Source organism: Venturia canescens, chromosome 1 (genome assembly GCF_019457755.1).
Source record: "Venturia canescens isolate UGA chromosome 1, ASM1945775v1, whole genome shotgun sequence".
NCBI lineage: Eukaryota > Metazoa > Arthropoda > Insecta > Hymenoptera > Ichneumonidae > Venturia > Venturia canescens.
This window is the reverse complement of record NC_057421.1, coordinates 27,456,360-27,481,751: the sequence shown is the minus strand read 5'-3', so window position 1 is coordinate 27,481,751 and position 25,392 is coordinate 27,456,360. Positions and strand designations below refer to the sequence as shown.

The 25,392-nt window shown below is 43.1% G+C and overlaps 1 protein-coding gene across 1 annotated transcript; it reads right to left on the bottom strand.

The window, feature by feature from the left end:
• Positions 1-500: 500 nt before the first annotated feature.
• On the bottom strand, positions 501-25,392 carry Cad89D (cadherin-89D). Its single transcript, XM_043422317.1, has 22 exons — positions 25,180-25,392; positions 23,870-24,115; positions 20,588-20,718; positions 20,226-20,384; positions 18,466-18,574; positions 17,899-18,101; positions 11,104-11,232; positions 9,985-10,936; positions 9,578-9,739; positions 9,134-9,311; positions 8,391-8,649; positions 7,963-8,272; positions 5,538-7,351; positions 4,914-5,126; positions 4,621-4,709; positions 4,448-4,531; positions 4,269-4,337; positions 3,577-3,780; positions 2,261-2,479; positions 1,794-2,003; positions 1,135-1,535; positions 501-1,022 (listed from the first exon to the last, which is right to left on the bottom strand). The coding sequence occupies exons 1-22, from the start codon at positions 25,199-25,201 to the stop codon at positions 988-990; spliced, it is 6,198 nt and encodes a 2,065-aa protein (XP_043278252.1). The 5' UTR covers positions 25,202-25,392; the 3' UTR covers positions 501-987.

Here is a 25,392-nt window from a genome sequence, read left to right as displayed (position 1 = left end):
AGGAAGAGGTGGAGGAGAGACAGAGCGGGAAAGCTGAAATGAGAATGAAAGGAAAAGCGCAAGGGTCGAGAGTGCCGGAAAGAAGTAACAGAAAGGGCCGCCGGTCAGGGCTGTTAGGCTTATGAAAAATACGAAACCGTTTGAGTCCATTGCTAATATGTAAATGGGCAAGGCGTCTCTCGTTTATAGAGCGTCGAAAAGACCACCACCGTCGGACCAAATGAATCATCCTTAAATGCTCGGCTTGCTCCAATTGCCCGATTGTTTCTATTCTATGGACGAGGGTTTATTCCTCTTTCTCGGCTTTCGGCTACCGTTGGCCTCGGTACAACAGTACTACATACCTAGAGCCGCCCTATTAGCTCTCGCGATGTCAGGGACAGTTGCTTTTAAAACCTCCTCCGCGCAAACCGCAACTTTTAATCTTGAAATTATAGAGTTTCTTGGTGGAATGTCTCGAGAGGGTACGAGAAAATTGAATTTATTCGAGCATCCGAACATATTCGTACGTATACTCACGCTACTCTGAATTTTTATTTATAAATTTACAGGTAAATATATATTTATACGAGTATACATCAATATGATAAATTAATTTTTTTCACGATGATGCGCATAGCTACATAATTTACATTATTACTTTTTTACAATTATAAATACACGATGATCATGCACGTGTTGCAAGATAATCGTTCTACGAGAATCATTTTTTGCTTTATGGTAACACGAATCATACAAGTCATCATCGATCTGCCAGATCGCGGATCATTATTTTTCCTTCCACTCTCCTCTACATCAGTTTCAACAACCTCTTCCTTTCTCTCTGCGTTTTCCATTTCTTTTTGTACACATATACTCGGTATACGCCCTTAACCTAGTCCGTTCTTCTAACGCGGTCTGCCATCATAAAAAATTGATTGTTCAATGTTGAGCACCATGGGTGAGTAGACGTTGAATTAGCACGATTCGAGGATCGTTAAAGCTTCATCACCAATACAAAGTATGACTGGAGCCAGCGGGTCCTAAAAACAAAGGATTGACGTTGATTTAATTTGCCTTGAACGAGTGCGATGCTTTATGCTAATCTTCAATGATTCTTCATGACCATCTGTCATCCATAAGTATAACGCTGACCCTGTAAACTATCGGGATTGTCCTCGTTGTTTGGCAGTTTGGTGACGGTGTTGGCACGATCTCGTATCAAAGTACGACTGACGTTGTACCCTTCGTGCAAGCTCTTATCGTACGACAAGGAATTATTGCTGGCGCTGATCGCCCGCTTTCTTTTTTCGGTGTTGCTCCGGTACCGCGTTTCGCGTTGAAGGGTCGTACTTTCCCGAGGATACATGCTGCTCTCGAAGTTGGTAAAAGAGTGGAGACGATGCCTACGCCCAACAGTGTTGCTGTTACCGCTGCCTGTGATGCTCGTTAACTGTTGCTGAAGATCGTTTCCCGTAGCGTGAAGCTCGTGGCCCCGTGAGAGCTCGTTGCTCGCACCGCTGCGGTGGAGCGACTTGAGCGAGTCCTCGTAGCCACTGGAATGAAAATATATTTCCCAAAAATTGTTCGTAAACCGATAAGGATGACGCTGACGCGAAATAGCTTTATCGAGACCTTGAACTGCGTCGGTATTGAAAAGAAAAAAAAAATATCTCAATTTTTCGATACCGCATCACTAAAATTAAAGTTGAACTAGAAGAGAATTCTTCTTCAAGAGTCTTTTACAAATCTACCCATCGACGCGGCTCTCCCAACCTCTCACAATTAACTTCGGGTAAAGGTCAAGTACGCACTTGCTACTGTCGCCACTGGAAGGACTCGAGGAGTGACTGCAGTGACAGGCTCGCGCTACAATTCCGGAATCTTGTCCGCTCGAGTGTAGCGAAGTTGCGGAAGCCTCCAAACATCCTCCAACGGCGGCAGCAGCAGCGGTGACGCTACCATCACCGGTGACCGATCTCGCGGTACGCTTTCCATTCCCTACGTCGCTGCAGCAGCGCGTTCTGCACCGTTCAATTCAATTTCAATAAAATTAAGCATCAGATGTAACCATTACTTAACCCGAGTTGAATCTCAATAGCTGATAATTCAATTCTTCCGCTGAATTTATGTGATATATCATTAAAACGTTCAAAGATCAGCGCGGAATGAAAAAGCCTTTTCATTCAACCCCGCTGCATTTATCACAGCGAATATTATTGCGAATAATGTATCAAGAGAGAGAGAGAGAATATATTAACAGCAAAATTGTGCGACGCACCCTCGATGATGATGACGGACACAGCTGGGCTCGTGCTCAAATTGACTGAGCCTTCGGGTCGTCATTTCGTTAGCAAACGGTTCAGGATCGTATCGAAGACCGTCGACGAACGTTGGGAATAACGGTGGCCCTTTGCGTAGCGAGGCGTTTGGCTCGGTGAGCGTAAAACCAATTGGGCCACTTGCACCGTATATTCCGGAACGCCTTAATCGATGTCGCCTGATACAAATTTGTAAATGCCACACTTCGTTTTCTCTCCGAATTAAGATACGTTACTGAACCATCCCATATTATAATTGACGTTCGAAATTGGCTCGAGTTGTTGAGTCGACGAAAAAATATCGATGGAAGGAAAATAAAATTTTCGGTATTTCCTACTCGTGCAACTATTTGTACCTCCCCCCCCCTCCCCCCCCCGCTTCCTTACCATTAAATTCGCAGTCGGCGCAACTTTGTTCGCAAACTGTGGATGATTGAAAATTCCAGAGTGAAAAAAAGCAACGGAAAGTTTAGTATCGATTTTTCGATCTTCATCCGAGATTGCGGCTAAGGCACGCGAAACAGTTAGCGAAATATGAACTCCGCGGCGAGTAGAGCCTTGTACATACTGTATTATGTACATCGTTACGCTACATAGATACACATGCAGGGTCGGTTTATGAAAAATCGATAGGCTTTTCACGCTTACATTCATCAATGCGACAAGTGCTTTCTTTTGTTTAAGAAATTGGGTTATTGAAAAATTGATTTTTTGTCGTAAAAAATGGAAGAATAATTACTCCGATCTTCCATTCATTTGGATCTGAATTCTGAAACATTGAATATTACAAATGAGAGAAAAAAAAATTGGGATACATGAGAAAAAAGAAAGGAAACGAATGCTCCTAACGATTGAAATGTAAAGCATGTTTGCTTTGCCACAATATACCGTTGCACTTTGTAGCGGTTTACTGCAAATATTCATAAACTTACTGAGGAAATAAGATTCGTGACGCTTGTATACAAACGAAAAATAAGAAAGGAACGGAGGTAAATAGTTCCGAGATATCGAGCCTTTCTCTTTACTGATTCTTCAAAGAAAAGCTTTCTTGGATGGAAAATATTCTCGCCTTCGTTCTCCATGGAACTGTCGAAATATGCGATTCATTTTAAAAAGAGCCAAATGTTTCGTTGAAAAATAAACGCGACCGACCGAAACTATTAGAAAAGTATTGAGTTACAAGAATCGTTAATGGTTTTTTCATACCTCGCCAGCCTCAGTTTTTCGACTGACAAGAGTTCGTCAACTTTTGGCTGATCAAGATAAAGTCCCTTACCGTTTATTTCTACGTACGCAGGTGACGCATAGAGCAGTTACGAGTGCGCCGACGAAAACAACGCATCCTAGAACGACCACGCCAACCTCCAAAGTCGAGAGTAAATAACGATTGTTAGCTCGCCTCGGCGTGCTGCTAGCAATCTCGAGCATTCGGTATCTCTCCAGTTCATCCTTCAACTCCAATTTCTTTGTGCGGAATACACTGGAATATCATTTTTTCTCGTTTATTAAAAAAAAAAAAAAACGGCGGGGGAGTGTGGCATGAAAAACGTTTGAAGCGGCCGAATCCCTGTGTTTGCATATCTCCGATATCCCAACTTCTTTCCAAGTAATATTTGGTCATGGCATTGGCAGAAATACTGTTAACCCTCAATTGGAATTGTTTGGATTTTTTATATCTCGAAAAAAGGAGAATAATCTTTTCGAACTGATTATTTTCAACGGTAGAGCTGAACTCATAAAAGAACGGTAAACATAGCTACACGTGGGAATTGATAAACTTGGAAGATTTCATGAAAATACTAAAAAAAAGGATGAAAAAGTACGACGTTTGCAAACTTCTGTATCCCCGGGTACGACGACACTCTTATGCATCGAGATACTCTTTCCTCAGCTGTCCACAGTTGACCAGAACAGCTTCGCAGGACAACGGAACAGAGGGCCATGATAATAAAAAGTTTTTATACTTACTTTTGCAAAGTTTCCATATCTATCATGACGTTCAAATCCGGATCAACCGCGTACAGATACATGTCAGTACTGTAGAAAGAATAAATAAATAAAAACGGAAAATATGAGGTACAATCAAGAATTTCGTATCTCCCTTTGACCGAGTTTTATTCTTACGAATAATAGAGATTTTAACTTACGACTCAGCATCGATGAGATTTTTTTCTATGTGGGGCTCCAGTTTCCTAACTCGTACATCGAGTCCCGTTACGTTTCGCAAAGCGCTGTATAATGAGATAAAAACAAAAAATTGAAAATCGTTACAGAAATTGAATAAAATGAACGATTTTTAAGGAGGATTCGTAAAACTTACGTCGTAATCTCTTCCACTTGGGTCTCAATGTCCGTTGGTTTCTTGCCCATCACCATCACCACTTGCTTGTGATCGTCAAGGACGTACACCTGCAATAGATGGAAAGGGAGAATGAGTCGACTGAAAAAATAATCCATTCGGCGTCGCCGCATCCAATGAGAGGGGCACAAAATTCGAGGACGAGAAAGCCACGTTCGGAGCCAACAATCGGGGATTTTATGTGGGTACACATATGCAACGGAGACTATGGTTTCAGTACACTGTTGTATCCATGTACAGAAGTAAAAACTTACGAAAACGTTGGCAATGCTACTGCGACCATTCTCAGCACCTCGTCTGTCGGTGGCCTTGACATCGAAGCCGAAAACTCGACCGGCGTCCCGCGAAAAACTCCCAACAGATCGCACTTGACCACTAAGTGGGTCAATGGCGAATCGCGGCGCATCTTCTCGGCCAAGAATCTGGTAGCGAATCTCACCGTTTATTCCAGCGTCCGGATCCTCGGCCTGCAATGCATAAAACTATGCTGCCTCATCTTTGATACTCTCCGCGTGTCCTTCGCGTGCGATCTTATTATCACGCTATACGGCTACGGAAGCTCATCTACGTAGGAGCATGCGCGCGACGAATACGTATACGAATGATGCATTGTGTTGTGTATAATGCTACAATCTCGGAGGGAGAAACTCTCGTTTAATCCTATAAGCTCATAAGCTTCATTTTCATTCCCTAAAGCAAAAGAAATTTTCTCGATATTATGGAAAAGGAAGCGAATCCCTCTAATTGGCCTTGCTCTTTCGTCCGTGTTTATCGAAAAATGTTTTCATGTTAATGAGCGTTATATACAAATAAATATGGTAAAAAAGTGACGAGGAGAAATAAAATTGAGTGAAATTGCCTCGGATACGCATACTGACCTCGACCTTAATGATCTCGTAACCATACGGGACGGAAGTTGGAACAGCAGCTAGGAACGGACGACCTTTGCTCTTGAATCGTGGCGCATTGTCGTTGGTGTCTTTGATCCTGACGACGATCTTGGCCTCGTTGTTGGCCAAACCGCCGAGCTTCTCATCCGGTATCGGATATATCATCACCGGTCCCATGCCCCTTCCAGTTTTATTGACTCTCTCGACTTTGACCTTGATCTCGTAAAAATCCTCGATCTCGCGGTCGACACTTTTTAGAAGATAGAGAGCTCCGTCAACGGGATCGATGCTGAAACGATCTTGGGTTTCGATGTCGTTGGCGACTATCGAGTAGCGTATTCTGTCCTTGTTGTATCTCTCGGAGACGTTAAGTTGCAAGAGCTTAGTCGGTACGAGTGTGTTCTCTTCGATTTCAACTTCGTAATAACGATGCTGAAAAACTGGCTTTTCTTCTTCTCCGATATCGAGCTTCTCGATCGGCTCTTCGACGTCGAGCACCCTAACGTACAAAATGGCTGTTGAGGTCAAGCTCGGGGATCCCAAATCTCGCGCTGTGATTGTCAAATTGTACAACGATTGCTTCTCGTAATCGAGATCGGCGATGATCGTCACGAGGCCGTCTTTTCCGTCGATCGTCAAATGCTGCTTCTCCCCGATAGTTCGTGCAATGTCGAAGAGTATTAAACCATTTCCGTTGCCGACGAAATCCGTGTCGTTGGCATATACTTTGGTGACGATGCTACCAACCGGACTATCCTCGGGTATGGAAGCGTAATAAATCGGAACGATCAATCCATCCTCGTCGCTCTTACCGTTGATCAAACCAATCTCCGAGTAGCCGTAAAACTTGGGAGCATTGTCATTAACGTCGAGGACACTAATTTCAACGTCTACTCTAGCCGTCATCGTGGGTTGACCATTGTCAGTAGCGACAACGCAAAAATTGTAGGTATCGCGAGATTCCCGATCAAGATTACCGCTCACCGTCAAGGAGCCGTCGTAACGACCGATCGCGAATGTCAGCCTTGATAAATCGGACTCTGTAGTTTTTTGCTCGATGGCGTAACTCACATTGGCGTTTCTACCCAGATCGGCGTCTATCGCGACGATCTTACCGATCTCGTGAGAACTGTATTCTCCTTCCGGAACGTCAAAAGCGTACCAGGATTTTTGAAAAACTGGTGGATGATCATTGAGATCTTCGATGAAAATTCTTATTGACAAATGATCCGTGAGGTTACCCGAGTCCGTGGCTGTCACCAGTAGACGAATTTGTCGACCAGCATCCAACCCACGTGCAACCGTGATCTCGCCCGACCTTGAGCCAATGACGAAGTAGGGCTTGGAATCGGAATTCGATTTAACCTTCTCCGCCTCCTCCGTTGCTCCGCCGCTATCCGAGTCGTCCTTTCCTTCGATGGATCGCTCGTCCGTCGAGATGCCGTACGTTATCGCCCCGCTCGATGCATTGTCGGCATCTGTGCTCCTGCCAGTCTCGTCCTTGTCCTCGGCCAGCAAACGAATTATCACGGTACCAATCGTTACATTTTCCGGCACAAATACCAGCGGCGAACGATCCTCATTTTTCATCTCGTTCTCGTGATGTTTTGCGTTTTCCTGACTCGTCCTTTCGTACGTGGATGCGTCAATGCTCGACCAGATTTCTCGATTGTTGAGGATGCTCGGATCCTTTGTCACGTAGATTCCATGATCCGGGAGAACGATCATTTGCGAGAAAGTTGGCGAATTGTCATTCACATCCTCGATCTCTATCGTCATTGGTACTCGATTTGGTGGATTTACTGTTTTTTTTTTTTTTTTCGAAATAAGAAATAAGTATAAAATGTAATTCGAGTCAAGGAAAGCGTACCAGAGAATCGAATGGGCTTCGTAATTCATCGAAAGAATTAACATCCCATAAAAATGTGTGTTCGTTTTTACTATTCTTTTTCAATTTTGACGACCCAAATGACGTCGGGTAACGAAAAAAACATTTTATGATAAATTTTATGATCGTGTCGATAACTTCTTACTAATCGTTCCCTCACAAAAACTTTGTCACGAAATTCTTTTCGATAAAAAAAACGCTGCAAGTAAACTGCGAGAGCTTGTCACGGGCTGGAGGCATTCACGCCACAATAAGTCGAGCATAACATTTGTCTTGCCGGGTGAACGGACTTAGGAACACGCTGCTGTCCGATTGTGCCCGAGCGCGTAAAAAAACGAAAGAGAAATGGTGAATGAGAGAAATGAACGTAAGGTGTAACCAGTTATTTTATTTAATTTTCATATGCTCGCAGCACAGCGCAGCAGCAAGGGACCGAGTTGTTTTATAGGAGTTGCGTACGGATTCTTGCGTACGAATGAGTCTCGGGCGATTATGTGTCGATAATAAATGGAGACTTTCACTTACCACCGTCGTTGACAATTAGCTGGAGATTGTAAAGTCTCTTTTCCTCTCGGTCGAGTATCTCGCACGCGTTCCTCGTTTCGACAAAAAGACGTCCAGTAGCTGACTCAACGGCGAAACAATCGCTTCCAGGGCCCTCGAGGATCATACTGTAGTTTCCTCGGTTGATTTCCTCGTCCGGGTCGTGAGTTGAAATGGGATTCTTCAGAATCACTTCGGTTCCCGAAGGACTGTTCTCCTCCACGTGACCCTCGTACAAAGGAGCATCGAATATGGGAGCATTGTCGTTTTCGTCGTCCACTACTATCGTTACCTTTGGAAATAAATAAACATGAATATTTAAAGCACGAAGCAAGTAAATTATTCATTCGCGATCAACTATTTTACACATTTTTTTTTGGACACTCCGAAAAATAATGTTCAAAGCTCACTTGAAATACTCCCAGATCTCGAGCAGTCTCAGCAATGACGGTGATACTAAAGTTTTGTCTGTTCTCACGATCGAGACCTCGAAGCGTATAAAGAGTACCATCGTCCGCTATCGCTATGTCCGGTACGTCTCGCTGATTGGCTATGAGAAAATGAATATTTTTTGTTCCGTTCGTTCCATTGCTTGGGACAACTTGACCGATCGACGCTCCTACTGCGTTCTCCCGAACGTGGAACAGCAAAGGAGCTCTCGTCGTGCCTCTGTAGAATTTTCGATAGAGGATTAAATTGTTGTAGCCGCGCGTGAAAATAATATTGTTGTAAATTACACAAAGTATCACAGGGATCGTGGAACATGAATAAAGCTGCAATTCCAAAACTGGCGTTTTCTCTGCTCTCGTGTATAGCTCAAAACTGCGTTCAGGCTAGTTTCGAAATTTTATATATCGAATTTTTTCATACTAAGAGACTTTTGAAAAAATATTTACACAAGAAATTTATCCGGTAAAAAAGTCGTGCATAGATCATCAAAACACAAAATCGCGAGCGAGTTACGAGGACTCTTCCTCATCATCGAAAGCGCGCTTCTGTGTCCGAGAAATTTCACTTTTCATGTCACCGAAGCGTAGCGGAGTGCCTACACGGTAGTTAAATGTGTCATAAGCTCATCGCGTCGTCGTTACACCCCCGTACTCGGACGTCGTATTGTATGCGTGGAGACAAGGAGTTTCAGAGTTTCACTTACTTGGTGAATAGGTCTCTTTGGTCGTTGGGATCGACGACGTGTATCGAAACGTTGGTAACAAGAGTGAGCTCCCTTTCATCGGTGACAACTGCCTCGAAATCGTAGCTAGAACGATCGTAACGTTCAATTTCGTCGACGACGGTTATAGTTCCGGATTTTTCTTCGACCGCGAACGGGACTGAAAGTGTTTATCGTTGTCAGTACAAACAGCATCGATTCAAACTAATTTACTCCGACATTATTCCCATTCATATCGACAACGCTGACGGCAGTAATCAGAGTCGTAAATATCATTAAAATTAACAATGAAAGCGAATTTATCATAAAATGAAATGGCTACGATATGCCAATTTAAATTTTATCGATTCTCAACGTCCGGTGAAATACGATTTGATATAATCGTTGAGCCAATAAATATATCTCTGTACGTTGATTGAAACTCACCTCCCTCGTGATAACTGTGCAGAAGATCGTAAATTAAGTTACTCTTCTTAGCCGCAGCATCGTTTATTCTAACTTGGCCGACGCTCGTGCCAATTGGTACGTTCGCACCGACCCAGAATTCGTAGGGAGAACCGATGAAATCCGGCTCGTAAACTCGACTGTCTGCGGAAGTACGGAAAGATTCTATGTACGTAAAATGGCGTTCCAAGAAAATGGAAGTACAAAGAATTTATAAGCAGGAAGTGAGGCAAAGGGAGGGGAAGCGGGGAAGAGAGAAAGAGAGCACGGATGGAGCTGGATGGTAATTGTGACGGGAGGTGATGATCGAACTTGTTGATAGTTTCACAAGAACATATACGAGCAATGATTATTATTAGTGTTATTACTGCGGTACGTAAGAATAATACCGTCGGAGCGGAAGACGTCGACCGTGACGACGGCAAGGGAGAATCTCCTTTCACTGGGATTCGCCGGTTGATCCGCGGCTTCGACAAATATCGCGTGTCGTCCCTCGATAATCGGGCTCCTCGCGACGGTGATGACGCCACTACGTTGATCGACCGCGAACGGTACGCGGGCAGACGAATTGCCGGTCCGTTGAATTCCATACTTGACAATGCCGTTTCTGCCCTGATCTGTGTCGTGAGCGTGAACCTGTCCGAGTACGGTACCAATTTTGGCGTCGCTCTGCGTAACGAATTCGTAAACGTTGCTCGGTAAGAAAGTCGGATTGTTGTCATTCGCGTCGAGCAACGTAACTTCCACTTGGACCGAAGAACTCTCGTTTCTACCAAGATAAATGACACTCGGTGTCTTCTCCACCGCGATTACTCTCATTCGTAAAAATGCCGTTTTTTCGCGATCCAAAACAGTCTCATCGCGCACCGTCAGCCAACCGCTTTTCGGGTCCACAAAAAACGCCCCCGATGGGTCCTCAAGGTCGTACGTGAACTCCGCATTGTCTCCCTGGTCGATATCCTGCGCTACAACTTGCAGCACGCTGAAACCGTTTGGCAAATTTTCCACGATACTTATATTGTAAAAATCCACTTCGAACTCTGGCAGATTGTCATTCAGATCCAACACTTTGATCTCTAATTTAGCCGTCGCGAATTTCAACGGATTGTCCGTCTGCGACGCGTGTACGTGCAAGACGAACGTATTGTTCGGCAAATTTTTCTCGGCGTCCAGATCAATGTCGCGCTCGAGATAGAGAGTGCCGTTGTATCGGTCTATGTGAAAAAGTCCACGATCATTGCCCGATGTGATCTCGTATTTGATCGGTGAATTGATATCGCGATCCTGATCCGCGGCATGAATCGGTGTGTCCATGTAGATCTCTTTGTGAATCGGATTTTTCTGGAAGGCAAACGACGAGCAGCTTTTTCAGGCACCATTTTCAAAGAATAATCAATCTTTTTTTCTAGTAAAATACTTTCGTTGAATTCCGGTATCAACAATTCGATGAAAAAAAAAAGAAAGAAAGAGAAAAAAAGAAGGGAAAACTTGGAAGACGAATTTCTCACCGAAGCTGGGAAAGATTCATAAATCTTCGTCTTGTAGACGTTCTGAGTGAACTTTGGACCAAGATCGTCGTTATCGACGACGTCGACAGTGACCGTGGTGCTGGTAGTCCTTGCCGGTGTTCCGCGATCCTGTACCGATGTCAAAAGAAATCGTGAGAAGAACGCGCATGCACGCGAGTCACATTCTATCAATACAGAAGTATGAATAAAATCTACTTAAAGTTACTATATACGTATATGAAAATTTGGATTTTTCCCGTGCGACTCTGTATGACAAAGTTGACGCTCCCTCAACCAAGGGCACTTTCGGATCTCAATTGAAATTCTATTCTCATGGAAAATAATCAAGTGAGACCAACTCCGGTATGAGGAATAATAGAGAACGGGAGAGAAAGAGAAAGATGGAAAGGGAATGTCGACAAGTTCCGTTGGACCGAAGACTCCCGCGTTCGTTTATGGTCTTCTCTCTCTCCTTCTCCGTTTCAGAGTAACTTGGAGCTATTCCGGTGCTCGAGCTCGATCTTGACAGTGACGTGTAAGAGTCTTATAAACTTGAGAACTTCAATATAGGAACCAGGGTTTAATAAAATAACTCAACCAGAATAATTACGATAATGCGTGTATTTATCACAAGACCTCGCGTCGTACTGTCGAAGGGCCTCGCACGACCCGAACACCGGGTTATCTCCCACTCTCCACACTCATCCTTTTGCCGCGCATTTGTTCTTACATTTCTTAACGTATCTATCGTGTCGAAGCTCACAGTTCGGCCTCTCCTGACACACGTCCGTCTCGGGCGTCAATTATGTATTACATTATAAACTTAAATTTATTTTCATAGCGTAGATGGCAGTGTCAAAATCTCTTTCGTTTATCGTTTCCCTTTTTACTCGTTTTCAGTGATCAATCGCTTATACATTCGATCTCGTCAGTGTCAAAATCTCCTTGAGAACACCAGGGTCGCATATTTTTAGCCTCCCAGGTACCACAGTACGGCTTTTGGGTAACCTGATGGTTCTCTACATCAGCAATGACATAGCGGTCATTACGTAAAACCTTTATAACGCGGTAGGGTCCCTTGAATCTCGGAATCAATTTATGAGGCACGCCTGGTGCGCTCTCGAAGTTTTTCACCATGACAAAGTCGTCAACTTTATATCGGTGTGCTTCCTTACGCCCTTTATCAGCGTTTTTTTCATTATATTTTTGTGATTTCATTATTTTTTCGGCAGCTTTTTCTCGTAATGCATCGAAATCGCGTGTCTTGTTCACTATCGTGTCTTCAACATATTCTTTTATCGCGTCTTGGATTTTTCCACGTTGGTTCATACCAAATAGAAGCTTTGCCGGGGTTTCACCGGTTGATTTGTTAATCGAATTATTGAGCGCGTATTCTACTTGATCTAGAACCTTATACCAGTAGCGTCCTGAGTCATTGTCGATTAGTTTTCCTAACATCGGTCCTAATACGCGATTTACGCGCTCGACCTGCCCGTTGGCCTGTGGAGACGCAGTTGCAATTTCAATATGTTTGATATTATTTTCTCTAATGAACTCGCCAAACTCGTGGGAAGTGAAACTCGTTCCCCGATCGGAGATAATGCATTTCGGCGGACTGTAGTCAGTAAAATAGCGTTTCAGATATTTAATCGTCTCGGTAGTCGCTGTGGTTTTTGTCGCATAGAGCTTTACAAATTTCGTAAACGAGTCTATCACGACGAGGAGGTGGCGCTTAATCAGTCGTGCTTTTTCAATCGGTCCATAATAATCGATGTGTATCGTTGTAAAGGGTACATTTCCTTTCGGAATGCTGTGTAAAAATCCCTCCGTCTTTCCCGTGACCGGATTAAACGCAATGCATTTGAGGCAGTCTTGAATATATGCTTTCACTTTTTCTTTCATTTTTGGAAACCAATACGTAGACTTTATTGCACCACACGTCTTCTCTACTGATAAGTGTCCTACCTCGTCATGACATTTCCGTATAACATGCGTGATCATTCCTTGTGGAACATAAAACATCAACTCCTGCCCTTCCTTACGGTACACCAGGCCATTTCTCATTTCGAAATGCTGGTGTTCGGTTTTTTCTAGTAGCTCTTTCAAGTCTTTAATAACCGGGTCACGCCCTTGACTTGCAGCGAGATTCACTTCGAACGGATTATCTTCGACCACCAACACGTTTGTCGCACGGCTAAGCGCATCCACATGCTGCATTCTATTTCCCGCGCGATGTTCGACTTCGTAATCGAAATTCTCTAATTCCAAGGCCCATCTAGCGATTCTTTGGTTAATTTCTTTTTTATTGAGGGTCATTTTCAGAGAATTGCAATCCGTTATTATTTTAAATTTGATTCCATGTAGGTAGATTCGGAATCTTCGCAACGAGTAAATAATCGCAAGGGTTTCCAATTCAAAGCTATGATACTTGCTTTCGGCTTCACTCGTAAGCTTCGAAAAATAGAACACAGGATGTAGATTGTTGTCTGATTTCCGTTGAAACAGAACGCTACCATAACCACGAGAGCTACCGTCGCAATGTAGCTCGGTTTCGTCGCGAGGGCTATAAATCGCTAAGATTGGTGCTTGAACGAGTTTTTCTTTCAGCATTTCGAACGCTTTTAGTTCGATTTCTCCAAATCGAAACGTTACATTTTTTTTACAAAGTTCGTGCAGAGGTTTTGCTATGAGCGAGAACCCGTTGACAAACTTCCGGAAATACGAAGCCATGCCCAAAAAGCTCCTCACGCCTCGGGTATCTCTCGGTACTGGGTATCTTTGAATCGCGGCGATTCCATCATCAGTTGGGCTAATCCCCTCGTTTGACACTCTGTAGCCTAAATATTCGACCGTGGTGAATAAGAATCGACATTTATCAACGCGAAGTTCCAATTTATTAGCCACAAGCGTTTCAAAGACTTCTCCGAGTATATTTAGATTTTGCTCGACCGATTCTGTCGCGATCATAAAGTCGTCAAGGTATACAATTATATCGCCTCGCTCGATAAATTTTCGCAATACTTGGTTAATCCATCTCTGAAACATGGTCGGCGCACCCTTGAGTCCAAAGGGCATTTTCACATATTCATATTGGCCCAAAGGGGTAACAAATGCGGTGTATTTAATCGAATCGTTAGCGACGTTTATATGATGGAACCCGTCTTTTAAATCAAGCATTGTAAAATACTGTTTTCCTTGCAGAACATCGAGTTGATCCTCGATCAGTGGGAGGGGGTAATTATCTCGAGCGGTAACTTTGTTTAACGCGCGATAGTCGACACACATCCTTGTCTCACCGTTTTTCTTTTTCACGAGCACAATGGGAGAAGCGTATTCCGACTCGCTAGGCCTAACAATCCCTCTCTCGAGCAGTCTGTTTACAATTTCGCGTACTTGCTCTTTTTCAACATACGATAACCTGCGAGGCGCGAACCGAAACGGTTGAGCGCTAGTTAGAGACAGAGAGAATTCCGTCTTCACCAATGGTACCTCGGGTCGTTCAGGCATCAAATATCTTTCTTCGAATAGTCGTTCGACTTTTTTTTGTACATCGATCGGAAGTGCGGAATTTATTTCCAACTGATCCCTAGGGTCATCACCAGATGACGAGATATCAATATTAGCGATGTTAGCAATTTCAGTTTCATACTCGGTATTCTCTCCCTTCAAACTAAGACCGAACATCTTTAAAATATCGCGACCTAGAATTACCGAAGATACCATGGTGAAATCAGGAACAATCATTAATTTGGCTTTTCGCGACTCTCCATTCATCTCAATATCGAGACAGACCGAACCGAGAACGACTAAGTTGCTATTATTAATTCCTTTAAATTTACTAGTTTGATCATCCGTAACCTCTATTACATCGCCTGGGATATATTTCAATTTAACGAAACTGATAGGACTCCCAGTGTCTAACAATGTCAACAACTCGATTCGCTCTTTTCCCCCGTTAGGATACACAGTATAAAGGATGTTTCTGTGATACTCATCGTCTTCACTGGGTGCTGGACAAACGTTACTGATTTGAGAAGGCTTATGGGGGCAGTCTCGCGCAAAATGGCCGGGTTGGTCACAAACAAAACAGAAAACTTCTTTCTTCGGAAGCTCGGGACATTGAGGCTTCAAATGCCCCTCCTTCTGGCAGTGGAAACACTTCGGTGTTGAGCGCTGGTCCGCTGTTTCTCCGCGTACGTTTCTGCTTGTACCGGGCACCATCGATGATTGTTTTTGACCCGTCCTGTAGTTATTATCATGTCTGCTACCACTTTTCCCGTCTCCCTTGAACGGACGAAGTGCAATTTTCTCGAAAGCTTCTAGTATCGAGGTCGTGTCATCAAATTTTTGCATTCTGGCTTGGTCTTGAAGTCGTGGGTCTGGAATCCCATCAATTACATAATCAACTATCTCATCTTGTGGTATTCCTACGCGATTAGCTAGTATAATCTTGTCATGGTGATAGTCATTGAAAGTCTCCCCACTCTTCCAGATTCTATTCTCAAATTGTCGGCGTAACGCGACTTTATTTGGCCGATGATCGAACATTGTTCGCATTTCCTCCAGCAATTGATCAAGACTCATCTCAATGTGTTCGGGCTTCGAATGGAACCAGTCGAGTGCCTTCCCTTTAAGCCTTGACCCCACCAAAATCCGGCTAGAATGGTCGTCCAAGTCATATGAGTTCTTCAATAGTTGCAGCTGTTTTACCCAATTCGAAAAAGTATTTTGTGTCCCGTTAAATTCGCTTATTAGATCCGAAAGCGATTTAATATTGACTTTTGATTGCCCTTCCACGCTTGCTGGAGAATTCCCCCTTCGAAGTAGCTCGAGCTCTCGTCGTGCGAGCTCGAGTTCTCGCTGCATAAGGTCGCGTTCGCGCCTTAACAAATCGAGTTCTCTCTGTGCGTCTGCCGTCGGTGTATTACATACCGGGTCATGTTGGTGCGATGATTCCCCCGAGCTCACTGATTCCTCCGACTCTTGTCTCCATTCCCCGGATGGGTCATTTTCCTGTAAACGGGCAATCAGTTCAATTTTCGAACCAGCTGATGAGAGCCCGCGTTTCTGGAGTTTCGCCTTTAACTGAGGAACTGTAAACTCGTTTGGTTCCTTCATTTTATGTCGATGAATATTTATCTCCCGATAACTTTGAATTATCCGTCGTTCACTGTTTTGAGATATATGTAAGGCTGGTCGATAGAAGCACACTGGTATACAGTTATTGTCCACAATATTCACGAATGTACACACCGACTATCTTGGTACGTTTACGAACACGGAGACGCTACTCACACGCACCTACCGACGTATTCGACGTATTCTGGTCGATCACTCACATGCACGATTCGCCAGAATTCGTGTGTCCTTCTATTTCCTATCTCTTGTTCTACGAGCGGGAGTATCCAAAATAATTCGAAGTCTCTCGAAGAACGTAAATAAAACCGCTATGGTAGATCGGAGATCATGCCACCGATCGTGTGATTCTGAGTTCGTCGTTATGCTCAACACAGTTTTCGAATGTTCAATCGTAACAATAAAGGCGATTTTCCTTAGCCTTCGCTTCACATGGATTGAATCACCAAAATTTCCTCGCTGGCTGTCCGTTCCCAGCTTTGTGATCGCACCAAAAGAAATTCACCTTTTCTATATTCAATCACCGTTGAAATTTTGTCGCTGACCATCCGTTCTCAGCTTGTGATCTCACTAAAAATGAACTTTTCCCAATATTTAATTGTTGTTTTTCCACAGTCACTTCCGTTGGACTGGGATCTTTCTTCCCGTTACCCGATGCTTCGGAAAGGAAAAGAAACACGTTTTCAAAAATTACGATAAAATTCGAGTCGAAATTATACGCGAATTAGCCGAGATTGCCACGCCCGTTTCGCTACAATATTCTTACTCTCGCACACCGTAATCAACACCGTAATTTTGAAACACGTTTTCGTTTTCTCCCACGCCGCGAATTCCAAGGTCTCGTGTTCCTTTTTAAGTTTTTTTTTTTTTTTTGTACGTTTTAATTGTTCATATCCCACTTCTGAGATTGTAAGAGTCTTATAAACTTGAGAACTTCAATATAGGAACCAGGGTTTAATAAAATAACTCAACCAGAATAATTACGATAATGCGTGTATTTATCACAAGACCTCGCGTCGTACTGTCGAAGGGCCTCGCACGACCCGAACACCGGGTTATCTCCCACTCTCCACACTCATCCTTTTGCCGCGCATTTGTTCTTACATTTCTTAACGTATCTATCGTGTCGAAGCTCACAGACGATCGTACGGGAACCGACTCGAAATCACTTTGCCAAAGTGTATATCCTTCTCAGGGTCGAGCCGCGGTGCAGCGACGAAGACATCGATCGCAACGAAGATCTATCGAGCGAGCGCCCAGCACTCATGCACTTCTCCATGTATACACGCGGAAGCTCCGGTAAGCAAGGGAGACTACTCTCTGTACTACGCTTTCACGGGCGAATGGAGACTGCATCGGAAATTCGTAAGCTCTCTTACCGCTCCGCGTCGACTTTTACTCCGCTGTGGGGAGCTCAGCTCGGAAATTGTACAGAAACTACAATTCTATCTTGCGCTCAAATGCATCCTTCTTATACGGGCTAGCGGCATGTACACATGAGAGCCCCAAAGTGAATTTATCCAATCAATTAGGAGGAGAAGAAGAATATACGACGATTCGAAGCGTCATCCAAATTTATTCCAAATCCATCATCTGATGTTTCGAGATATAGAAGGAATAAAATTTTGCCAGGAATTAATGAGAACTATAGAGACTCACGGTGGCTGTTACGACGAGAGAAAATTGTCGATCGCCGGTATCGTAGTCCAGGGGTTTGCGTAAAATCAATGCCGTCCTGTGGCCGGATTCAAGGGAAAATTTGCCATCCTCGTTTCCTTTCACTATCGCGTAGTGGACGTCGCTGTTCGGAGTATCTGGCTTGTCACCGTCGGAGGCATGAATACCACGGAATATCGTCAGACCTGCAACATCATTCCCACAAACGTGTCAACGATATAGTCACATATAAACTTCCCATATTCATATTACACACACGCACACACACACGCACACATTAATATAACAACGCGTGGTATATATTCTGTGTGAAGTTTAGTTTGATGGTCGCTATGAGCTCCGGCCAGTCCTCCGGCAAACTACTCCAGGAAGCAATTCGTTCCTCGTTCCTCAGCTCTGTATATGCGCGCCGTTGCATATTCATGCAAACAGCACGCTATGCGAATATACTTTTCTGCATGTCCACATTTGAAAATCATACATTCAATGGAAACGGCCCTGTGCAAATAAATAGAAATCACACTTCAATATTTATGCATTTTTACTCACCGGTCGGCGTGAATTCATCAACCGTCACGTGGTAAGGCGCTCCGATGAACTGCGGCGCATGATCGTTAACGTCTTCCACGTAGACCGTTACCGAAAGGTGAGAAGACACCTGATCGTACATTTGAAAATCTCGTATGAATAATTATCGGTCGGAAAGCACTTTTCCAGTGCATAGTTTCTGTGACCTGAGACAATTGCCAGGCTAGAGGAGAAATTTTTTGAACTGAAATATTGTCGAATCGTTTCGATCGTCACTTTTTCATGTGAAAGACCTGAAAAAATATCGTGTTCTCGGAAAAGTGGTGTAGCGATGTGCTAAGTCAAGCTCGAGAAACCTGCATAACTTTAGAAAACGAGAGACGAATAAAACTTATCTCCCTGACTTGATCTCCTTCATCTCGTACAATCTCCGTACTATAATCACGTGGATAATAAGGATGCTTCATAATCAATGGAAAAAAGAGCGAGTGCTATTGGCGTATACCGTTGAGAAGTGCACGCGATGTAACACGCAGTCAACGTACTCGAAACTGCATTTGCCAAGATTATTGCTGCAGTTTATTCCAACGGTCTACGAGACGGTCACGCTCTCGGGGAAAAAAGGGACTTTTTTCTCAAGATTTTTCCGTCGATCATATAGTACGAGGCCGTCACGTTCGTGCTTCCCTTGGAAAGTATCTAATACTCTACCGTGTTCTTGCGTACATGGACGGAAAGTAAATAAGAGAAATGTGCATGTTGCTCGCATTGTATTTCCGATGAGACTCAGCCTGCACTTTCTCAAAATATACTGAAGATAAGCGAATTTTGGACTTTCTCGATTGAGCAATATCTAAACGAATTCGATGACTTTTATTTTCCGAAATAAATATACTCCTAAAAATACTCCTATATAAACAGTGGGGTAAAGTTCAGTCGACGTTTGCGTTGATTCATCAAGCGAATGGCGAATTTGCTTTTTATGTGCTCACTTACAAAACGAGAATTTCGAACGAACCGCTGGTCGAACTGCAATTTGGTCATGAGGAATCGAACCGTTAACAACCGCCGTTTCAATCAGCAAATTCTATTCCTTGCTATACGAATTTGGTGGAGAAGATAAAACTTTTTATCGGAATCATTCATCACTCATGGCCCGCGATTAAATTGATGACTTTGCGGAAAAAAATCTAATTGAATTCGAGAATGAATTGCATGACGACCGAGAGCTCTTTAACGTTCGTTTGCACATGTGCGAGAGCGAGAAAACGTGCACGTGCCACATCACTTCCGGCTGCGGATGGCATGCAGCGTAAATCGATATTCGTTCGCCTAAATACACCGCCCCACCCGAAACCAAATAAATAACTTAATATTGCATTGGAACGTTTTACTCACGGAAAATCTTCCTGACGGATTTCTGTCTCGTCCTGTCCAAGAATGTCCGTTTGTTCGTGCAGCCGTTAAGTATTGTTGTATCGGTAGGGCCTGTCGTATTATTAAATCTTAATCCGTCAAATGCGATTTGCAATAAGATTTGAAAAAGTTGTTAAAACCTTTAAATTTTGTCAATTTTTTGTCAACGCCGAATAGTTTCTGTGAGGACATAATGCCTCAAAGTTTTGTCACGAGTTGTGCTGTGAGCGTTGTTCTTGTCACCGATTAATTATCGTATAAACCAAAAAAATATGAAATAAAAAAAAGTTTGCAGGCACCATCGTATTCTCACTACAAATTCCTGGACGAAAAAAATGGATTATAAATGATTAGTAATGAATTACCAGCGTATCAGCGCCGGCTGAATAATCGCAAACGAAACGAAATTTCAATAAATTTCTCGGCGTCTCCGAGTCGACGAGATCCTCCAGTGTTTGAGACAGAGTAACTGCGACGTGAGTCGAATTCAAATCCTTGTGCGTGAAATATCGAGCATCCTCTTCCTGAAATGCCATGTCACGTATACAATACGATACCATAATGTTGTTGAGTACGTGCTTAAATGATAACAAACGTGAACGACCCTGCAGCCTCCAAATGATAACAAAACTTGAAATATAATTAAGGAATTATCTCATTTCGGTATATGGTTATTAAAGTTTGGGGACTTCTGACAGATGAGTGATTTTATTATGAATAAGCAGACCTTGTCAACCGGAATAATCGTCAAATGGCTCCTCGGATGAACCTCAAGGGTGAGAACTCGATCTCCGACAGCCAAGTTTTCCGGTACCCTCACGAATTTGAGGTACTCTCCAACCGGATAAAATTGACAAGCTGCAATCGTAATTGTGATATTTCAATGAAAAATAGTTGAACGGCACAAATAATTTCGCCTGTTGATTAGATTGAATCTCGTATCTCGGCTTATGGAGGAAAGTAGCGGCACAAAATATGGAAACGGTATTGTCGCTGTTCGGAGCTTCGTCCTCGGGTAGAGATAAAATCGAGAATCTAGGAAAGAGTCGAAAGTGGTAAAGGGTTCATAGGAACGTTCAGGGTCAGACAACCTTCTGCGCCGATGTCATCGTACACCGTTGTTTTCTTTCTTCATATTTTTCTTTTTTCTTCGACGCGTTAAGATCTCTCGGACGTGATGATATCGGTAAGAAAATTTATTCGGGCACTGAGCCCCCTTTCTTATATCGCTCATTCGATCTCTCGAGGCGATCCTCGGAGTCTTGAAAAACCGAGTCAAATACACAGTAGAGTTCTTACAGAGGCGGTGCCCCCGTGGAACGACCACCCCAAAGTCCTTTCGCGTTCAGCCACGCGCGACCTTTCATTGCCGGTTTTCTTTTATTCCTCGCGGAACAACTCGTTTCATTTTTTTTCGTTAGCTTTGCAAGAAATTCGATTTGAAAAAATGGCCCACTCGCTTTTGCCCACTCTTTCCACTACCATAGAAAAGTTGATTATTAATCCAGTCAGACAACATTACCAGTCAATGCAGGCCAAACCGCCCGCATATAAATTATAATTGCTGTTAAATACTATGAATATTCATCATGATAATAGTAACGAAAAAGTCACAAGTTCCCAATCAAACGCGTGTGAAATTGGTCAAGTAGAACCCGAATAACTCGATAAACGAGCGTTTGTGAAAAATGTTTCACGGCATTTATTTGATCGAATTTAGTGAAAGTCGTTTCATACCTTTTCCAATGAATATGCTTTCAATGAGCTATTATTTCGTGCCCGACTTCATGAAAATTTAAATTTCAGCAGCTGCGAATCTTACGTTATAATTATACAATACAAACTAATTCCATCAAACATTATTTCATTTAAAAATGATATTTGACATGAAAAAATTCGAATGATATTTGCCAAAGTAAAGTAATTGGTGACAGCAAAAAGCAAAAGTATATGAAATTCCATAAAATATGAACATTGTGTTGAAAAATAAATATGAAAACTATTGACGATAAGAGTTATATCATTGGTGATACCAGAGAAGGGACGCATATGAATATTTGTTTTCAACATTCAGCAATAAGCAACGAACCGCGAAAAGTCTTCGTTATATAATATCGAAAGAGTTGAACTCTAATCAATTAGACATTTTTCGAGTCGAAATAAAACGTACTTGAATCAAACGAACCGGTTTGTCGTTGGTAATGCCGGGCCAGTGGGTCCGTATTCGTAATGTTTTATTTAACACCTCGATTAGCTGCCCACAGCCGGTGTGCTGATACAGGGAAGGAAAGCCAACGGCGTTAATTAATTATTCAAGCGTTGATTGTCCTTTTGTAATATTTCTTTGGAATATCTTTTTTTACGAGCGCATACTGCTTTCCCGTTCGGGTTTGTGGGTTGAAAGCTCGCTGGGAGTTCCACCAGTGTACCCATACGAAAGCGCTCGATTATACAGTTCTCCGTGCATGTAAAGGTGGCTCTCTCACTCTACCGACATACGCGCTAACGTATGCCATCCCGATATTTACTCGAGCGAGCTTTGCCGAAGAGAGCGAAAGAGCGTGAAAGAGAGAGAGAGAGAGCTTTTACGAAATGTGGGCCAAGGCCGAACATGCCTTTTCTCCCTCTCTTTGCTCGAAATCCTCTGAATTCTCGCTGTTAGCCTCCCACCCTCCAACTGTATTCATGTGGCGTATATACAAATACAAACCTCGATATCTCTTCTCTTGTGTTGTTCAGTTTATACAAAGGAATAGCACGGCTGTATCGCGTATAAAATCCACGAATGCATCGTCGAACGTGTCTTGCAGCGACTTACCCAAACTCTCTTTCTTTTTTCCTTATTTTTTTCTCCACGCTATTCTCTCTATTCCTCTCATTCCTTAGCTTTCTGTTTCGCACTTGCCCTCTCTTCAAAATAACTAGGAAAGCTGCTCCGCCGCGTGGCTCCCGAAGACCAGCAAAATCGACGATCTCCTCGTCGCCGCTTGTGTCTATCGTATTCTCCTGCATGTACATTTTTGTATATAAATCCGTTTACATATACGCTTGTATTCACGTATACAGATATTCACCGAAGGAAAGCTCAAGCTCGCAACTTTGGTAAAATATTTGTTGCCCGGCGACTCGCTGACTTCTGAATTGAATAATGAAACGACACGGAGCGACGAGACTTCACGAACAACATACACGAATATACGGTTTGGGGCCTGCATCCTAAATATTCTCGCGGTATCATATTTACCGATGTAATATTCATTTTCAGCGAGTTCTTGACTACCGAGTAGTAGACCAGATTTTTGGGTACACATTAACGAGAGAGGAGACACATTTTAATGTAAAATAAAGGTTTCAATTAGTAAAACATACTTTCTTACATATATATTCAAATGGCTTGGAAAATAATGTAATCTGTGATTTAATTACTAGGAAAAATGTCAGGTTCACTCGGAGAATGTGCTCCACTGGCTTAGAAAATTAAAATTTTAATCTGCCCGTATAACCTTATAACCGTATAAAAGTGTATCAATCAAGATGAAACATCTTGACAAGGGCATTATGCTAATTAGCGTTAACGCACGTGGAAAACAATGATTGAACGATACGACGTGCGAGTGCGAAACAGCTGCTCGGCTTGAATGAATATTGAGATAATCTCTAATCTCGAATTATATTGCTCCTTAGAAGATATTTTCGCAACATATCGTGAGTGTGCGTTCGCGGTTGAAATTATGAGACACGCGGAATATAGGGAAGACCCAGATCTCACGATCCTAAATGCTAACGATGCTGTGAATGGGAAGCGAACCGGAGGAAATGCACTGCAGGATGGAGGAGGAAGTAGCATCTGCACACGAGACACTCGGCTCCTCGCCCTATCGCACGCCTTTCAACAATACTGCGCTTTTCGTTATTGTCCTATTGTTTTGCTGAGATACGAGACGCTCGTACTCGATATATTTACACTAGCAGACGAAATATGAAATCTAGTAATACGTGCTGAACGAACCTGTTGCGTAATTAAGCCGGAAGTTTACGACGATGGAGACGAAAAAAAATATTTTCAGGGTCAAGCAACTGGCGAACTTTGACCTCGGGCCTGATGAGTTCTTTCGCTCCATCCCTTCAGCGACGAGTGATTTTTTTGTAGCTCTCATCCTTACTTCCTTCCCGTCCCTTTCGTCTCCTCCTCCTCCTCCTCCTCCTTTAGTATGCGATCTCATGTAAACCGTTTTCTTCACATCGGGGAGGAATCCTGCAACCGGATATTGGCGACCTTAAATTTTTTTTCTGTATATTTTGCAAGCCTCGGTCTATTCAGCCCTGCGGGATATCATCTTCGGCGAATCGCTTTAGAAATAGTATACGCATATAGATTTATACACATGCATATGACTCCGTGACAGCTTGCGAGGATGGAATCACCCGCGAAAACGCCACACACGCGCGCACACACTCGGAAAGGACACACAAGGGTGTTTCCAATTTGGCATCGATCGCGACACGGATTTACACGAGCATCTCTCCTCGTTCGGCATATTTGGAAAGACAGCCGGCGCGTGAGACGAGATTTGTGCATAATATCAAAGGGAATAGGCACCAAGGTGCTCGCAAGATCAAGGACACCTGCACAAAAATACCTCTCCCCTATCTTTTGCTTATACCGCCGATGAAAAAGATCAAATCAAGGGACACGATCAATATCCTCTCAATTCGGCAATCACCGGACACTAGGGTCTAAATTGATAACGCAATTCAGTGGTTATTCTCAGGAAATCAAATCTCGAAATAGAGATATCTTCATGGAGGAAACTTCGATATGAATTTGAACTATTTTCGACAGAACTTTTCTCAGCTTCGTACGTATCTCGCGGTCGTTGCGAACGAATAATATCCGCGCATGGAATCAAGCCTGCTTAGACCTCCGGAAATGAGGAATTCTGCTCGGTTTTTCATCATTATTTTTGTCTGTTTTATGTTTTGGAAGGCACTGGAACAAGTTTGAAAATAGAATTACTCATTTTGCTGCACAACGAATAAACTGTATCGACAAACGACGTGCGGCGACCAAAAAATATAACCTTCTATCAATTTGTGGCAATCTTTGGAAAGATTCGAGGACGTATATGTTGACTAGCCTTGAAAAAGGTACATAGAAGAGTAGGAAAAGAAGAATTGCTGGGAGAGTAAAAGAACTTTGTGGGCAACCTTCGATTTTTCAAATCGAGAAGATGATCATTTTGTTCTTAACTTTCTTCTTTCAGATCAACAAGTTCAAATGTTCTTACTAAAGTTTGATGCAGGAAACTCCGCACTAACTAGTCTCTAGACACTCATTCATGAGAAGGATGATACAAAAACTGCGAAGAGTCTGGTGATATCACGCGCGGAAATAAGGATAAAACACACGCGAATCTGATGACAGATTTAAAAACAAGAGCTCTCTCCAGAAGAGAAGAGAAGCCTTAAAACTTTCAACTAGTTTCACGTTTCACGAGTGACTGACATCGAACTCGATGGCAACGCGGTGTT